This window comes from Pieris napi, chromosome 1 (genome assembly GCF_905475465.1).
Source record: "Pieris napi chromosome 1, ilPieNapi1.2, whole genome shotgun sequence".
NCBI classification, from domain to species: domain Eukaryota; kingdom Metazoa; phylum Arthropoda; class Insecta; order Lepidoptera; family Pieridae; genus Pieris; species Pieris napi.
Window position 1 is genome coordinate 7,167,518 of NC_062234.1, and position 19,038 is coordinate 7,186,555.

At 32.4% G+C, this 19,038-nt stretch overlaps 1 protein-coding gene across 2 annotated transcripts; it reads right to left on the reverse strand.

The window, feature by feature from the left end:
- Positions 1–3,137: 3,137 nt before the first annotated feature.
- Positions 3,138–18,718, reverse strand: LOC125051215 (nicotinate phosphoribosyltransferase). 2 transcript variants are annotated; one of them, XM_047651435.1, is made up of 11 exons: positions 18,485–18,718; positions 17,544–17,714; positions 17,300–17,426; positions 16,293–16,376; positions 13,994–14,121; positions 12,865–13,177; positions 10,601–10,866; positions 9,248–9,366; positions 5,791–5,952; positions 4,699–4,827; positions 3,138–3,757 (listed from the first exon to the last, which is right to left on the reverse strand). In XM_047651435.1, the coding sequence occupies exons 1-11, from the start codon at positions 18,552–18,554 to the stop codon at positions 3,680–3,682; spliced, it is 1,647 nt and encodes a 548-aa protein (XP_047507391.1). In that variant the 5' UTR covers positions 18,555–18,718; the 3' UTR covers positions 3,138–3,679. The 2 variants fall into 2 exon arrangements, with proteins under 2 accessions (XP_047507391.1, XP_047507382.1); XM_047651426.1 differs by having other exon boundaries at positions 12,736–13,177.
- Between the last annotated feature and the right edge of the window lie 320 nt (positions 18,719–19,038).

Here is a 19,038-nt window from a genome sequence, read left to right on the forward strand (position 1 = left end):
CGATGTGTAGTACAGGCGTATCACGTATCGTGATACGGATCGCTGGATTTCTAGAAATCTAAAAATCCACGATCCGTATTAATTATCGTCGATAAATATCGAGCGTCTAGTGTCTGGTCGATATTTATCACGTCACTATTAATTCTGCCAGCGATGGAAGAGGACGCGCATATATGGAGGCGGAATAATATAGACAATTCATACTTGTATTAGAAACATTACCTATAAGTATAGGCTGATTTACACGTATTAAGTTGCCAAGTCTTAACTAAATTTCAAGTGACTTAATTTTAAGTAACCGTTTACACGTAAAAATACTAAATAATTAGTTAAACTCATTTATTCGCTCAAGATGGACGACCACAGAACAAAATATTATAGGATTTTCTCTTCCTGATTGGGGATTTACTGTATTGTATGCTCCAAAACATGATTGTGAAGGTTCTGGGGACTCAACGTAATACGTATTTGAAGAAGGCGAAGGAGTAAAACGGCTACTATTATTCATTGGGGAAGTGGTTCTAGTACTGTTAATTAATTGTTGTATACGCATATCGGACAAATAGTTTTGGATATGTTTTTGAGCTTCCAGCGCCGAAAGCAAAAGCATAGCTTTGCAATGACTCCGCCAGCTTATGCTTTTCACTTAAATTTAACTAAATTTTGCCTGTCCAAACGTGTCAAGTACGCCCACCACCACCACCACCAACTTAACCGAAAAATAGACAAAATTCTATTCTACCTTGTTTAGTTGCAACTAAATTTTAACTTGCAACTTCTTACTAAATTCACTGTTTACACGGGTTAAGTTACTTAAAATTAAGTTGATATTTAGTAAATTTTTAGTCAACTTAATACGTGTAAATCGGCCATATGGGACACCTCAAATGCAAACTAGGCAAACTACAGAAAATAATTTAAAAAATAACAGATTTGAAACGATCTGGTGCTGCAGCGGAAAATGTTTACAATTCAAAGTCTTGGATATTGATATATATCAGCATATACTGATAATAATAATAATAATAATGGCAACGCAAGCTTTCTTAATATTGTTACTCATATTGTAACACGAAACGTACGAGTGTACTCAATGAAATTTACCGTCGTACTGACGCGATTCGTATCGAGTGTCTAGACTGTAGTATACTAAAAAAATACCAGATAAATATCACGATAAATATCGAGCGTGTAGCATTCGCCTATAGTAGACATACATCATATTGTTTTTTGGCACTGTATGATGATAATATTAAATCATTACCTACCTCCTTATCAAAAGATTCGTCGGATTGTAGTAAATATTCTTCGGATAAATTTAAAATTATGTTAAATAGTTGTAAATTTATAATAATACATAACTTCAATCCGGTCAAAAACTTTTTTCTTTAAATTCTGTAAATATTCTTCTTTTATTGTATAAATATTATATTCGTTTATTTGTATCATTGAGAAGTTGTTAAATATAGACGATTACAATAAAAAATGGATTACAATAAAACAATTTATTGTGTAATATACATGCTAGAAGCAAAAGCCATAAATATGCCAAATACTAAAACAATCACAAAATATGTGCTGAAACGCTGCATTTGAAGGCACCAATATATTGCTTTTTCTAGTAATTACGTGACTTATCTGAAACTGCCTTAAAACTAATCTATCCAAATAATTTGTTGGTGTAAACTCTTTAGATTATTAACATCTCAATAAATATTAAACAACCTGTTAGTATAACAAGAACTATAAATGTCTTTTTCATAAACATGCAATATTTTAAATTAGTAATTTTTTTTCTTCGTCATTTAATTTAGTGTAGTCAGAAAATGCACTCAATAGGTATTTGAGCTTTTATTTAATAAGAGTTAGTATGTTTATGAATAAGCTTATTTGTATTGTAAATTTTTTTATGTATAAAATATTTTCCGATGTCTACAGAGCTCACATATTTTGGGAAGCCATTAAAATTATATCATAAAAAAACAAAAACTCTTAGCAAAGTATTAAATCATTAACAGATTGTAAATCTGTAATTAATTTTTTTGTAATTCTCCAAGTCCCAAAAAAACTAAATCATAAATGTACCTACTTTCCACAACGAATAATCGATGAATAGAAAACTATAGGAAAATATTACGAAATTCATACAGGATTAATTAAAATGAATTAAAAAGTACTTTCCTAATTCTTGGATATATATAATACAAGTAAGCATAATGTATACATACAATCAGATTTTATTTTAATCGGGATCATCTATATAAATGACGAATTTTGACAAAATAAAAATATAAAGTGTTATAACGAAAATTATATTAAATTTTGTAATATACATACTAGTAACTAAAAACAAATAACAAATTATAATTACTAATATTAAAAATACATTTATTAAGCACTAAAATACACCTTTTCTTATGCACATATTACTACAATATGTTAATTTTGACCTTATGTCCCTAAAACTAACAACAAGCGAAAAGCTGGTATTCATCAAGAAAAGAGACTTAGATATTCTTTATATTCACAATATTTTTCATCAATAATGATAATCTACACTTTAAACTAAATAATGAATGCCTGGCGCTTAGAAAAAATACTCCATAGAGACAGAATGAAAACCACAGACAAAATTATAAACAGCTGTCTCCAGGAGAAGGACATGCTTAGATATTGATCTACTCCGATTCCACCAAATGTCATTGATGGGATCCGATTTACAGACTAGGCTGAAAATTATTATTTATATGTAATTTATATTTTGATTCTGTCCCTAATAAAGTTAACATTATCCGTTAGACTATCCAACAAAATGCCACCATTTCCTATCTGAAATGTTTTACAATGAAAAGATTTAGCCTATTTCGCATAATGAATCCTTTTTCGCCTAAATTATACCTGATAGCACATTTGTAGCAAGGGGGGGACAATATTTCGTAATAAGGCTGTTCAAACTTTGTGCGCATACACCATTTTGAGACAGTACGTGAATAAAAAACTTATCATTGAAGTGTAAAAATATTATTCTTTATTTGGGATTAAACTTTTAATTCTTATTTGGTTAATTTGCATATGCTTAAATACAACTATCGTAATTGCTACGAGTGGTTTTACAAAAAAGCCTATTTTTGCTAGGTCAATAAGTTAAATTATTCTCCATATTAGTTAAGTTAGATTAAATACTGCATATCATATTTTTCTTTTTTTAACTGTACTTCGATTTTTACCGTCTATCGCTACTTTAAATGCAGTGTTTAGTTTCAAAGGTCCCTAATAGTTATTCCTAAAATAATTAAAAATGTACATGATTTTTAAATTTTACTTACAAATTAAAACCTATATAAAGTTGATTAAAATCACCAAAAAATATTTGTTCCTTTTTTACTTGAGAGTAAAATAATGAAATGGATAAAAAATCATTTTAACTAATAATGTGACAGTTTACAACTGGCATTGTCACGGTTGACTATGTCATTATTAAACTGTCAAACAGATATTTTAAATGTCAGTTTGGTACAGTAAACGTGTATTAACATTTTATAACGGTCATCTGTAAGTTTCATATAGAAACCGAGCCTATAACCGCTTACTTGGTAGATAAAATGTCTACTAAATACACCATTTTAAAAAGTTAACGTTTACGTGTTTTATTCCGGTTGAATTCCGTTTTGGATGTACTTCAGGATAATTCACCGATCGGTGCGTTTTGTAGCCACAAGTCGTGAATGAAACTGTAGAGGTCATCGCTTACTGCGACCTGAAAATAATAAATTATCTAATTAATATTAATACATTACTATATATCGAAAATTAAACTCTATTCACAGATAATATAAGTGAAATTGAGAAGTTTAAAAAAAACATTTAGCATTTTTAATTTTTCCAATAGCAACATAAAAAAAACTCTTGGTTTGGCCTTAGATATCTATATCTGTTTTGTGGTCAGTTATTTTTCTTAATAAGGCTTTTGAGCCATACGTAGCCGGTTGAGGTGAGAAGAAGACGTGAGAATGAAGACGAGGGAACAGGAGCGCACCATCCACTCTCTCCCTTTAGACATGCCGGTCTTACGATGTTTGCCGTCATCGTAAGTGTTAAAAGCGCACATAGGAAGAAAAGTCTATTGATACGGCTTTTAACCAAATGCACAAACTCTCGATTGAGAGGTGGACGCTTAAGCCAACACTGTCCATGTTTTTGAAGGTGCCCAAGGAATCTACATGGGTCAGGCCCAGAAGGCTGTTAACCTATCTTTATATATATAATTCTTCTGTGAGTGTGTATGTCACTGAACTTCTCTCAAACGACTGGACCGATTTTGATGAAATTTTTTGTGTGTGTTCAAGGGGATCTGGGAATGGTTTAGATTCACAAATCAGCCCGCCAGATGGCGCTGCAGTCGGTACTTTCATACTTTGCTTTACTAATCGCTTGAAATATCATGCAGGACAACGTCTGTCGGGTCCACTAGTTTGTATATAAAAAAAATTATCAAAGAAACGTATGTCTACGGCGAAGACCTAAAAGGGCTGTAGGTCATTATTTATTACTAACTAGATAATTATTGATAACTAATTAATTATATACTTATTATGTAATGGTATTTTTAGTAGTATTAGGGAAAAACTAAGTTCTACAATAATTAAATTGATTATTTTTAAAGGCTAATTTATTGATACTTTTGTAAAAAATAAATACCTTATATGGCGTAGGATTCAAATTTCTCTTGATATCCTGACGTAGAGTTCTTAGCGACGCCTGAACTCTTTCACGAACTTCGGACAGCGGCTTTGGTGCGGTGGTGATCTGTCCGTCTTTCCAGTATATCTGAATTAATTTAAATACATACATATATATATATATATATATATACAAACAAAATTTTATTCATAAAGGTAACACTTTTAATCGCCAAGTTAAGGTTATAAGAAAATTTTAAGGAAATGTATTTAAAATCCTATTAATTTTTCCCATCGTTATCCGTTAAATTAATTAGGTTCAAAGAAAACCATGTAATATATAAATTAATACACACAATATGCTGTGGCTACACTCATTCCATATAAAAATAATCAAATGCAATTTTATCACATCTTTCTCTTTTCATCTCAGCGTAAACACAATTTGATAGAATAAGACGAAAGAATACTATAGTAAAAGGAATGCACTAGTATATAAGACGCCAACGTTTAATCGTTTTATTTTCATAGTTGGTACCAGACTTAATTAAAAAACAATAGAATGAATAGGACAAATAATTATATAACTTTTGGTTTTGGTCTATTAATTAATAATAACTGTTTTTTTTTTTAAATAACTTACATAGATATTGAATAGGTCTTAAACGGGGAAGGGTATTACTATTAGACTGATCGTTATAGTAACGTTAAACTGTAATAAAGAAATTTTTTTGAAGTTATACTTCTTTAGGCGCGTTATGAAAAATTGATGAGAGTAAAATTTTACGATGCGCGCGCACCGTGACACAAACTTAACAGAATGAAGTTGCCCACGGAAGATGCTACATTGGACATAATTTAAAAACAACATTGGAATAATAATAGAATTTATGTTACACTTAATGTAAGAGAATAATAATAAATATTTATTTAATTTTTCAAATGTAAACTGAACTTTATTGACTATAATGACTCCTTTTCCAGTCTTTGATTATTTAATTGTAATTAATTATTTGCATGCAATCAAAAACTATTTTTAATAATGCCAAAGAAGTATAACTTCTTACGCGCGTACATAAGTCACGCACCCTTTTTTTTACAATTAATTTACCTTATAAAGATGTTCGACTTTACTGGGTATAACGTAGGCCCTCTTGGATTCTTGGAAGGGATGACGACAGAGTACTTTCTGCCCGACCTCAGGCGCCGCTTCCGACGAACGTTGCAATAGATCTATCAGCGCGTGACCATCCGCACCGAATAATCTGTACGCCTGGAAATATTTACAATGATTGTAGAATTTTTAAGGCAAGTGAAACCATTTTTCTTCAGTGTCACTAAATTATCCTGAGCTTGGAAATAAAGCAGAGCTTACGGATAACTTGGAGAATTGTGATGACCAGTAGAGTGGAAGGCACGAGACGCCAAGGCTGATCTCCTCATGGATGGCCTCATGGCCTTAGCTATTGTGTAAGTCTTATTACCGAAAATTAACTCACTGAAGGTATATATAAAAAAACTAGCTGACCTGGCAAACGTCGTTTTGCCATGTATATCATTTATAATAAAAAATAGGGGTTGATCGTAGAGGGGTGAAAATTAGGGGTTGTATGTATTTTTTAATGCTGTATCATAAAAATTTAAAAAAAAAATTGTCTAAAAATAAAAAATAAAAATTCGGGTGGACTACCCTTAACATTAAGGGGGATGAAAAATATATGTCCGATTCTCAGACATACCCAATATGCACACAAAATTTCATGAGAATCGGTCAAGCAGTTTCGGATGAGTTTAATTACAAACACCGCGACACGATAATTTTATATATTAGATACTGCATTTATTTATTAAAACACATCACTTCTTATAAATTTGGTTATTATAACTGTGTGTGTTTAAATTTATATGTAATACATGTCAGAAGTATGTGAATAGTATTTGCAGTGTATGTTTTAGCAAGCTGCACTAAATATATATGAGAGGGTGAGGACACGCATAACCCAACCCTACGGATCTCTAAGCCCTACAGATAAACCCTAATATATTATAGTAAATATATAAATGTAATAATAAGCACCAAGAGACCTAAGGTAACAGACGGAGCCCTACCGGTAGGATCACAGGTTCAAGGTAATTATCTCAAAGTTATGGGGCAGGCTCACCACGATAATTAGGGGTTGAAGGAGTCTTCGCCACTTTGAGAGGAAGGGAGAAATGAATAAGACAGACCAATATTCAAACATTATTGATTTATTGTTATAAAACAATACTGTTATTATACTGTGTAATAATATACTACATACACCTATTTACACATACATAATATTATTCTTGTGAGCTGTTGGTGTATCGCGCACCTTCAGCAGTTAAAATGTAGAACAACCACGTCAGCTGTGTCAGCAGTTGGTCAATGTTCAAATAATACATACCTATTTAAAATTACTCTTGTGAGCTGTCGGTGTATCGCATCTTAAGCTATTTAAGTGTGAAACACCCACGTGCGCCGCCAGCAGTTCGTCAATGTTTAAGTGAAATCCGATTAAGCAAAAACCAGTGGCTCTACAAACGATAAGATCTGGGTATCCGATTTTTGTATGTGTTTTGCGGTTATTTATTTTCCTTAACAGACTTTTAATTAAGCCCTCTGTGCCTGACACACGCCGTCGACTTTTTCGGTTTAAGGCATGCCGGTGTCCTCACGATTCCTACACCGTACGGTGTGTTATATGCTAGATTTCTAGAGAAAAGTTGAAGAGCTTGATAATGTCTACAAAAAAGGCGACGATAGTATTTGTCTAACTTTTTTATTATATAAATACAAGTCCTCCACCGCAGTTACAGAAATCTGTTTGTCTTTGTCTGTTTGCGATAAACTCAAACTAATTTATTTAATGATTCATGAGTAAGGTTTAAATATGTTATTCAAAGTTTGGGTACGGTTGAAGCCAGGCCCAATCCGATCATTTATATTGAATTAATAAGCAATTTTATCACGCCTTCATCATATCAAAAACAAAAAAATTGCTCTAACGAAGGCTGGAATATGCAAAGTGTAGTTTGTAAAGCAGTCACTTGAAGTGGTTCAACCTGAGCCTACCCAAGGAAAAATTGTTTCGGGCGACTAAAAACCACATTCGCTTAAGACAAAAAATAGAAATGAAACTTTTATGAAATAGTTTAAGTTTTGCCACTTTGTGGTTTACCACAAAGTGGCAAATACTTCAGTGGCAGCTTTTAAGCTGACCACTGAAGTATTTCCGAACCAAAAAGAGAGGACCAGTACTTAAAAGGCCGGCAACGCACTTGCGAGCCTTCTGGCAATGTGCTTAACAGAACCACATTCGCTGGAGACAAAAAATAGAAATGAAACTTTTTTGAAATAGTTTAAGTTTTGCCACTATGTGGAAAAAGGTGATCACTGAAGTATTTCCGAACGGAAAAGAGAGTACCAGTTCTTAAAAGGCCGGCAACGCACTTGCGAGCCTTCTGGCAATGTGCGGCGGTATAACTTAACATCAAGTGAGCCTCTTCCCCGTTTGAGTATTAATTGTTTATTAAAAGATATTATGAGTATTAATTGTTTAATAACAGGGCTCAAAGGGGAAAGGTTTATAACATTCATATCAAATTGTTTCTTTATTCTTTCCGTTTATCAAGAATACTTTGTAGCATAATTATTATATTATTATTATATTGACAAAGATAAGATAAAATAACGTAAATATACATAAAATATTTCCGCTTATCACAATCTTAAGCACAGGTCATAAATAATAAGAATAACCTTTCCGTAACTTTTAATAGCTGATGTTTAAACATTTCTTTAGTAAAAGTACTACTTTTAGTATAAAACATTTCAATAAATTCTAACTAAAATAAAAATAAATTAAAAGAAATATATCGAATGAAGAAAGAATATTTAAGCAGTGTAAATCACCAAAAATAAAGAATTGTTTCATCGCTAGATGGCGTTGGACATAACATAAAACGCGATATCGTTTTACTTCACATTTGGTATAATACATAAATAAGCAGAATAACTAGAACGACCAAAAGGTCCTGCGTTCGAATCTTAGGAATTTTTGATAGTGATAAACACTTAATAGTGCGCGTCACTTATTACTATAAAATGCATAATATACTTAAGCGTTATGTCACTAATGAATTAGTGATAAGATCATGAAAATTCAAAAGAAATGTTTGAATCGGGTCGTACATAATCCTTTATCAAGCAAATTAAAAACAGCACATATTATATATATACGTATATTATCAAGTGTCATTTCATTTCTATCAAGTCATTCGCCTCGTCACGTAACTTGCTAAGATTTCGGGGGCAAAGTTCGCGCATTCATTCATATTTTAGCCGGCAAAGCTATAAGCTTCTTTTTTTTAAAGTAAATATAAAGCAAGGGTGAAAATAAAGTATTTAAATAAATCTTACAGATATAAACGCGAATGTATAACGCTAAAATATAAATCGACGTTTCAAGTGCAAGCAATCAATACCTTTAAAATAAACAATTTTATTTAAAAGTGTAGTCGTAAGTCGTATTAGGTATTCTTACCTTTTTGTGACCGGGAATTGTTACTTTTCCGACATCTTGGCTGAGCTTGATCCGTGGCTGTCCATTTATTTCTACCAACTTGTAGACACATCCCAAGGCTGGCTGACGCTGGCATGTAACTGATCAAGAAACTATTATTATTTATACATAATAAAATAAACAATTACGTAACGTTTATATGTATTAATTAAATGAAAAATTATAGATATGTTTGATAACCGTGAGCCCTGGTCATTTAAAACAGACATTTTTTTAAAGCGCGTTATTTACGTTTCCGCAGAGAATCGCTGGAAGGGGTATCACCGCTAATATAAAGCGTGATTAAACAATCATATTTCATATATTTTGTGCGAAATTAACTGCTGTTTTTCATGTTTCTTTTTAATGAAAATTTTCTACTTTCTTTTAGCTATTCTCATTTGTTTTTTAAACTACATATATTTAAATACTAGGATGCATTAAAATTTATAATCCTAGATGTACACATTGTTGCATCAGTAATGATGATATTTGTCTTGAAACGCTGGTATTTTTATAAATTAGATTATTATTTTTTTATCTATGCCGTTCAATAAAAACATAAAACTTAATAGTCTATAAAAAGCGCATTGAAAAATTACAACATATCTTTCTTAAACAATTTATTTTCAAAGAAAAACGATTGTCGGGATTAATTGTGGACATTATGTACTGGAAAGTTGAAAATAATATTAACAATAACGGCTTAATTCAATCCCCGCTCCTCATCGTAACATTTTACAAAAGTATATCTAAATACGTTCCTTGGCAAAATGGATTAAGAAAATAAGATGGTTTTTTAAAAGGCCGCACCAACCGAGTGAAAAACGCACTTGGTTATTCGTTTCAGTGACTCGTACGTTTCTTGAGACCAAATACGATAGATAATGTTTTTAATTTCATTAAAATGATTAATTTCACGCTGTTCCTTTCTTTTAAAATACTATGTTACTTATGAAGAGTTATTAGTTTTTGGCCATTCTTTCGATTGGCATCATAAAAGTAGGGGTGTTATTTTTTTTACATTTAAGTCGGTTCGATTTCCAGACGAGGCAAGTAATTTTTAGAAAATCTTTGAATGCAGAATTACTAACTTTTAAAAATAACATAAAGTCTTCTTAAAGTAAAATACCCTATCTACGATAGTTAAGGTACTTTCCCTTCATGTCCCATAACTTTGGGACGCCCTGTATAATTACTGTTGACGTGATCACCAAATAAGAAAATCAAAGAACCCCTATAGATGTATGTAAGCTGTAAGCTGCTGTCTAAATAAATAAATAAATAGTTTCTTTTGACAAGTGAAAATATATAAAAAAAACAGTCTTAACATACCTAAATGTGTTCCGATACCAAAACAGTCAATTGCATGACCTTGCTCATGAAGACTCAATATCGTGTCTTCATTTATATCATTTGAGGCGACGATTGTCAGCTTAGCGAACCATGGCAGGGCGAAAGTGTCAGCTATTTTCTTGAAGGTATCTCTCGCTAATACTGAGAGGTATGCCAAATCACCACTGTCGATTCGAATCCCTACAGCTGTATATCCGCACTCGTGTAATGCCAATGCAACAGCGCAAAAGTTCAGTAAACCGCTCCTATTAAAGAATATTAATTAAAGTTTTAAATTTTTTGTCTTTTTTTTTATAGAACGGGGGGCAAACGGGCAGGAGGCTCACCTGATGTTAAGTGATACCGCCGCCCATGGACACTCTCAATGCCAGAGGGCTCGCGAGTGCGTTGCCTTTTAAGAATTGGTACGCTTTTTTCTTTAAGGACCCTAAGTCGAATTGGTTCGGAAATACTTCAGTGGGCAGCTGGTTCCACATAGTGGTGGTGCGCGGCCGAAACTGCCTTGAAAAACGCTCAGTTGTGGAACGGCGGACGTCGAGGTGATACGGGTGGAATTTCGTATTGTCTCGACGTCCGATGATGAAATTCAGCTGCAGGTATTAATCCGAACAACTCCTCTGAACACTCTCCATGGTAAATGCGGTAGAAGATGCAGAGTGACCCCACATCTCTACGCAACGCCAAAGGATAAGTGTCTAAGTGTGTATGGCTGGTTAAAAGGCCGGCACACAATAACTGTGTGCTGGTTGGGCCTATGTCCATTTTTCAAGAAATAGAATTTTAAATTGATAACACAACAACAATATTAATAGACTAGCGGCCCGTCGCGGCTTCGCACATGGGGACATTTTTTTGTTGTTAGATATTGATATGTTCTTTAATATAGTGGAACATTAACGTACAACGGACCTAGTGAGCGTCTAAGTGCGGAAAACGAGTCCACAAACCATAGTGGAACATTTTTTTGTTCTATGATCCATATTTTTCGCAGCGTCTGCGATAAAAGATATTTTATACGCATTTTTTTTACACCTTGGGTAACATTAATATAGTTTTAGAAGAGATCCTTATTTGCAATTAAAATTTTTTAAATCGGTCCAGTACTTTTTGAGCCAATTCGTTTCAAACATAAGTATGAACAAATCTTTCCTCTTTAAAATATTAGTATAGATTTAATATAGCGGGTGGATGAATAGCAATTTTTCTATATTGCTTACTGATCGCTATTTACGAACAGTTAATGTTCGTACTGTAATGTATATGGGATGAAGTAATAATTGGAAATCCATCTTAAATCATATATCGTGATAAAATGTTGTAAATTGCAATAAAAACAGTTTTAAATAACACTAAAGGTGCTTGGAAAACGTGCACACGAAAAAAAAAAAAGGTGACAATTGCAGAGAAATGAATTTTGTGGCATAAAACTTGTTTAAAAGTCCTTGTATATAATTAATTTTATAAAAAAACAATGATAACACGTGTAACTGGTGAAATTTTGAGGTGAAATTGAAAAATGATAAGACTTGTATAATGAATAAGCAATTCTTCTTCAATATAATGAAAAGAACTCGATATTGAAACAAAAATATTATTAATATGTGACTAATAATAAAATAATTATGATCAGTTATCGTTTGTTTACATTTTTACAATGTAATATTTATTGTATTATCAAATTTACTCTATTACGTTAATACTTAACACATGCATATGAAACATTCAATATCATACTGACCTCACTGATCCATGAATATTTTGTTAATATATTTTGTATGAGTTTTGTGTAGGTCAATGTTATACAGAATGTATGTGCAAACCCTACAATGCAACTGTGCCCAATGATTCTGTCCGAAGGGGACGTGACGTCACACTGAAGCAAAGACCTGGTGCCTTTTTATTTACATCGAAGCGCCGTCTACGCACTTCTGACAACCCTGACCGTGTGCCGTTTGAGATGTGTTATGCCCTCCGATGATAATGAAACTGTTCTGTCTCTAAGTAGAGTTGCAACCTTAATCAAATAGCCAAGACAAGCCATTTCCATTGAAATAAATTGTGGAGGTGGCAACCCTACATAATGAGCGATAGGTCAATGTTGCATTCATGTTTACCTCAGTGTGCGTTCGACCGTGTATCCACATCTACTACGGATAGCCGGTGTAATACCATTGGTTCCACAGTTGCTATTGTAGCCGGAATGCCCATTCATATGTTGCCTGTGCAAGCCATCAAAGCGGTACCTCTTCACGTCGTAGGTATCGACCAGCGCGAGGAAACCCGAAGGAAACGCTCGTGCATACGATATCAAAGCAGCCAGCTCTCCGTCGCTAGCTTCTTCGGGAGACGCGTCCAATATTAGCGAGAGCCTGTTACGCCAATCTAAAGATTTCTCTAGAAGATTACATTGCTCTTGTGTTTCGGCGTGTGGCAATGTAACGCATTGTATGTCATCAAGTGTACTGAATGACGTCACGAACGAGTGTGCATGCGTCCCCTTTACGGGGATATTGAACATCTTGCCCGCTAAGACGTTGCTCGTACCATCGAAACCCCCTGAAAGTTGAATTATAGTTATGTCTAACTCTATTTCCTTTATGTATTCGGAATAAGAAAATGTTATGGTTTCACAAACAGTAAGTCGAATTTAACTTACGTACGTTCAGAGTAAAAAACATAATTTTATAAGGGATTAATTGGTTAAAGGCGGTAGTGAGATGCCAATGTGACTTAAATAATTGAAGATCTGTTTATAAGCCTTAGTGACAAAATTCGATTTAAATCGTCATGTACTGTTATGTAAATCATCGTAGACAAATAAAATGTATTACAAATAGCACATACCCAATGTCAAGGGTTATTGTTGCGTGATTAGAACAAATTAATGAAACTATTCGAAACTTTTATGAATGGATAACTCATTCGATCGCGGTATAGAAGTTTAGAAACGGTGCCTGGCACCGCGAGGTTTAGTTTCACAGCAATGTAAGCCGCAGACAACGCTACACAATCAATAATACGCAAAATTTACTTTAAGTAATTTTTCAAATTATATGTAACCTATTAACCAATAAATCTAATAGTTTTAAAAGGAAGTCATAATTTCCAATATAAAAATATAAAATGTGAACGGCTTTTTAAATTTATTCCAGTTGAAGAACATTTTTTGTCAATTTAAATAATATTTTGACCGCGTTACACAGTACGCGGCCTTAGCACAATTATTTGATACAGTTAAGATATTGTAAAATTGCAATTATTTACCCTTATTTTGGCAATCTAATTTTTGTATTCTGTAATACCAACTAATTCATCAGAAGAGAGGCAAAGAGAAACAGTCGAAAGCATATTTTGGTTACAAATAATACTCACCAATATACGAATATTTCGATGCTGAAAGTCCTCCATCCGGTCCCTGTGCCCTTCTGAGTCCAAATTCTAATAAAGAAATATGTTTGCCAGCAAACATTCTGTAGCGAGCTGCATTTGTAGACATAAGACTGCAAAACGTTATCTTAAATGTAAATTAAACTATCCTTGGGGCTTCATAGCCTAGCGGTCTTATTAAGTGGCAGCTAGGTGAGGGGTACCGGGTTCGATTCCCGGTTCGAGGGCAAGTTTTAATTTATTTTAAATTTGTTGTCGGTGGTTCTCGGGTTGTGCGGTACCGGGCGAGTGCCTAAACCGTACATGAAGGACACGGTCGAATTTCTAAATACAAGCACGAATTATAAAAATACTTGACGTTATATATATATATACTTGACGCTGGCTAATGCACAAATCGTGCCAGAGCCATTAAAAAAAAAACTATCCTTTCGGATGATTTCTTCCAGAAATATTCATTTATAGGTACATGTAACAAAACTATTCGGACGGCTACGGCGGTCTTATCTTGATCTCTCACAAGCCCTATTAATCTAAAATAATAAAAGGATTTGGACGTGCAAGACTTTCTCTGTATACAATAGATAACTGGCAAATATAATAGACAAGTGGCGCGGAGCGGCTGCAGAGCAGACGACAAAATTTAAAAGAAAAATATTTTTTCCTCTAACTTCGATTTTGTTCCTTTTAGAGTAGACTTTTGGGCTGTGGGGTTCAAATGCACAGGCGCTAATTAAAGATTTAAGTTGGCGCCTGGTAGATATTACAGGTGTCCCCAGAGTTGGTGCTTTCCTCGCTCAACGAATAAGTATCGCAATACAGCTAGGAAACGCTGCCAGCGTCACAAGGACAAAACTTTTTAATTTTCTATTTACCAATTTTTAATAATAATTGTTATTATTACTATGTAGGTGAAGTAAATACTGTATATTTGCATGTTGGAAATAAATCTCATTAGATGTCATAGACACCACATAGGAGCATATAATAACTTAGGTAGGTAGGTAGGTAAAGTTATATATTTTTTATATAACATTTGGTTCTGCACTTTTCGCACGCATCATGTTTATTTCTTTAGTTTTTCTCTTTAACTAGGGTTGCCTGAAAGAGATCGCTTATTAGCGATAAGGCCGCCCGTTGCACCCCTTATAATTTTTATGTATTGTGTTTCTTTTATTTGCAACGAAGTGTAAAAAAATAAATAATTTCTTTTCTACGTCTGCCATTACCAAACATGCTTCGACTTGGAAATTATAAAGAGTTTTTTCCAATTCAAAACAGTTACTGTAATAATAAGCCAGTATTTCTACACTATGCCGTTCCAACTATAAACTATGAACCTACATTATACATATGTATTTAATTATTCATCTTTTTTTACAAAAACTTTTCCCATACTTTTATTAAAGTTGAGCACGAAACATTATCATGTTACACAATCATAAAGAACTTAGCACTTATGTAGTAAATGAGGTATAACCTGCACATAGTAATCAACTTGTTTAGCCAAGCGTATCAGATATTGTTATCGATATACTGTATTTAGGGCGCTTTTCAGAATTCTTTTAAATGCCATATAACAATGGCTGTTGTCCATATTATGATAACGTATGCGACGTTGTCATGTTTTCAAATTGCGTATAATTCTCCCAACTTATTTACCGAGACGACCTAGGTCCCATTTCGTATATTTAGACGTATAAAGTAGTATTGATAAAAACGTAAATCATGTAGAACATTTGTTTTGATTACTTAAAACAAACTAAAAAAATAAAATAAAAAATCTGAGTTCCTAGCCTAAATGAACGCTATAGGATGTACCAATATTTATTCTCCTAGTTACTTATTTAGTCTGAATTTTCGCTTTTAAACTTGTCAAAGATGTGTGAAGATGATTTGTATGTACAATTATCTCTAACAAATAAAAATTAAGGTAAGAGTTAATGAAAACATATCGTACAAGCAGGTACTAGCTTTTTTAAATATCTTCAGGTACATTGGTGGAGTAAAGTAGTATAAATAAACATATTTTTGATGTCAATTATTGTCATTCACTTTAGTATTAGCAGAGTATGCATACATATACTATTTAAAGTAAACCTTAAATATATTTAATAGTTCCTATACCTTATTACGTACGACGTTCACTCGTAAGCAACGCGTGACCTCAGCACAAAATTGTTACGCTTAAGGCTTATTAAACATTTTCGTAAATGTATGAAGACAATATTATGAGTCATGCTTAATTATAGATTGTCATATATAATATATATATATGGCTTACCTTGCAAAATTAACCAGGGTCAAAAGAGTTGTCTCTAACAACTGAGCGATTATCAGCGGGCCTTCGACTCTTAATAATGGGACTCTGAAAACAGGAACAATTATGATTCGAGTAATTACAATTTTCTTTGAAAACGCACAGACGCAAAGGCTACATTTATGACTTTTCAGTCGCATGTGTTTCACTGATAAAATATTTGGGCAAGTACATGAACTTTCTGTTTCGACTAATACGTGAATTATTGTTTCGGCGGGAATCGAACGACTCTTGTGTTAACCACTGGGAACCGGAAGTGGCTATGATGTCATTAACATAAAAATAATCACAATTGTTTGCTGTAAAAAATTAACATCTCTGTTTACAATGCTAGGAAATTGATTATATAATAATCAATACGTAACAGGCATAAATGTTTCTGAGTCATACATCAAGATGTGCAAGTTTATTTTTATTGCATGACGAGATCAATGCGACGTCTAATTTGATGTTGTTTATTTTTAATGACCGCAAAAAGGGAAGTTCATGTACCTATTACAACATACAATTATTGCTCTTAAGTAGATACGCTGTTTATATGAACATAACATATGTATTGATGTTACCATATTCTAAAATACTGTTTAAATAACAAAAATGTGTAAATGAATAAAATGGTGTTTGTATTATTTAAACTTAAGATGCCTTAAGAATTAAATTACTACTAATTTAAAAGACTTGCCGTATGCAATGCATTCTGTAAAATGATGGAACCTATAATCTGAAGCAAATATTTAGCAATTCTTATCTCTGTCATAATGAATTTATTGGTCTTGTTTAGTGTTTGGTGTTTTTATACTCTACATTTGAGAAAACATATATTATTTTTTCTATCTCCTAATGAGGGTAATTATAATCAATTAAGGATTGTACGTAAATCCTTCTGATAATATATAACTAACTATAATATAACATTAAACATAATTTGCTAAGTCTACAACTAAGTTTAAAAATATAGCACAATTACATACCTTGGAAATGCAACAGACCCTTCTTCAATCGCACTTAAAATGATATCCTTACAGGTTAAATCTTTTAAGTAATCAAAAAATGCAGACTCTATTGTTGATGGCAATGTTTGCCTCAAGTAGTCTATATCTGAAAAATAAAGAAATTAAAAATTGTTAATTGATGGAAAGGCAATCGGTTAAAATTGAAAAAAGAAAATTTCAGTTTGTATAGCTTTGCCTACTAAAGAATATAAAAGTTACTTACCACTTTCAGAATAATGAAAATTCTGTAAAAACTTTAAGCATTCTTCAAGGCCCGCAAATATAGTAAATTCTCCTTGGAATGGGTTTGTGCGAAAAAATAGGTCAAAGACAGCAACATCATTTACTTTACCAGATTTCCAATATGCATATGCCATTGTTATTTGATAAAGATCTAAAATAATTAATTTAGCTTTAAAATATTCTTTTATCTTATTTCAACTGTATTAGACCATACCCTTATAACAAAATATAATAATAATTGTTTGACTTAGAGAAACATACAGTTTTAAAATGGTCAACCCAATTGTTTCAAGCTAGATAACAAGTAGGGAGCTAGTACATCATTGGAATTGCTAAAAATAAAGGTAAATACATATTCTTTTAACGTTTATCAATATATAAATATAACAGTTTCAGATATTAAAATACAAGTCAGTTTGTGTATAGACATTTTATTAATTAAAAGATAAACATCAACATTTCTCTCTGATAAACCAAATTAAAGTAGTCTTAAATATCATAAACAGTTATGTAGTAGGCAATACAGAAACACTTTGATATAAACCACTATTATGGTAAAATGAGATAAAAATAGGTTTGATAAGATAAAAGTTTTGAGTTTCCTTTGTATGTAACTATTACTTAGCATAAATTATTAAGAGTAAAATATAAACCTCAGTAAAAAAACTTATGAAATATGAAGAAATACTTGTCACATAAATAAATATTTTAATTAGCTTTCCTTTCTTAGCCAGTAATTTTAAAACTTAGATTGGAGTTTCTAAGTCCATTATCTCACCAAGAAAACATTAACCATATAATTTATTGGGGTCACTTAAGTTTACTTGATGTTGCTAGTTTGAAACATTAGTTTCACGCAGTGCATCGTATTAATAAAAAATTAAATTTTATAGAAATTCAAATAAAAACTTAATATCTTACCAGTTAGCAGAGGTTGAACGATTCCGTTTTGCCTTGCCATAGTTTTATCATCCAATGAAACATTAGACATTCTGGTTGTGTACGGAAATTATTTCTTTCTTATTAACGAAACAAGCGTGATTAATGTTCAATATCTGTCGAGCGACTAATAGATGAAACAATAAAAACATCGTGATCAAACGACCTTAGATACCTACCCTTATCACCGCGCCAAACACTACTTGAATTGATATTTGATAGGAGATAGAATGCAATTTGTGACAATTGACATACCATCATTGTCAATTGTCATTGTCAGTTACAAACTTAACACAGGAAGGGACATGATTGATGATTTATATTTTTATTGTTTCGTATAAAACAAATAAGAATGAAATAACATTAATCTATAAGATCAATCGCTAAACGTTTTTTGTAACATAGAGAAATAATTGATAATAATTTAAAGGTAGGTAAATGACAAACGTTAATGAAGTTAAATATATACAAACTAGATTGCGCTGTATTAAAATAAGAAAAAATAATTTTGGAGAAGGTCTTCCAATCGAGAAGGA

Bases quoted from the DNA above. Each gene is read 5' to 3' on its own strand.
- LOC125051215 (XM_047651426.1), bottom strand. From the start codon at position 18,554: ATGTCTAATGTTTCATTGGATGATAAAACTATGGCAAGGCAAAACGGA. The intron at 17,427-17,543 runs GTAAGTAACTTT...TTTATTTTTCAG, and splicing joins TTTTCATTATTCTGAAAGTG to ATATAGACTACTTGAGGCAA. The intron at 3,758-4,698 runs GTATTTATTTTT...TATTATTTTCAG, and splicing joins TGAATCCTACGCCATATAAG to GTCGCAGTAAGCGATGACCT.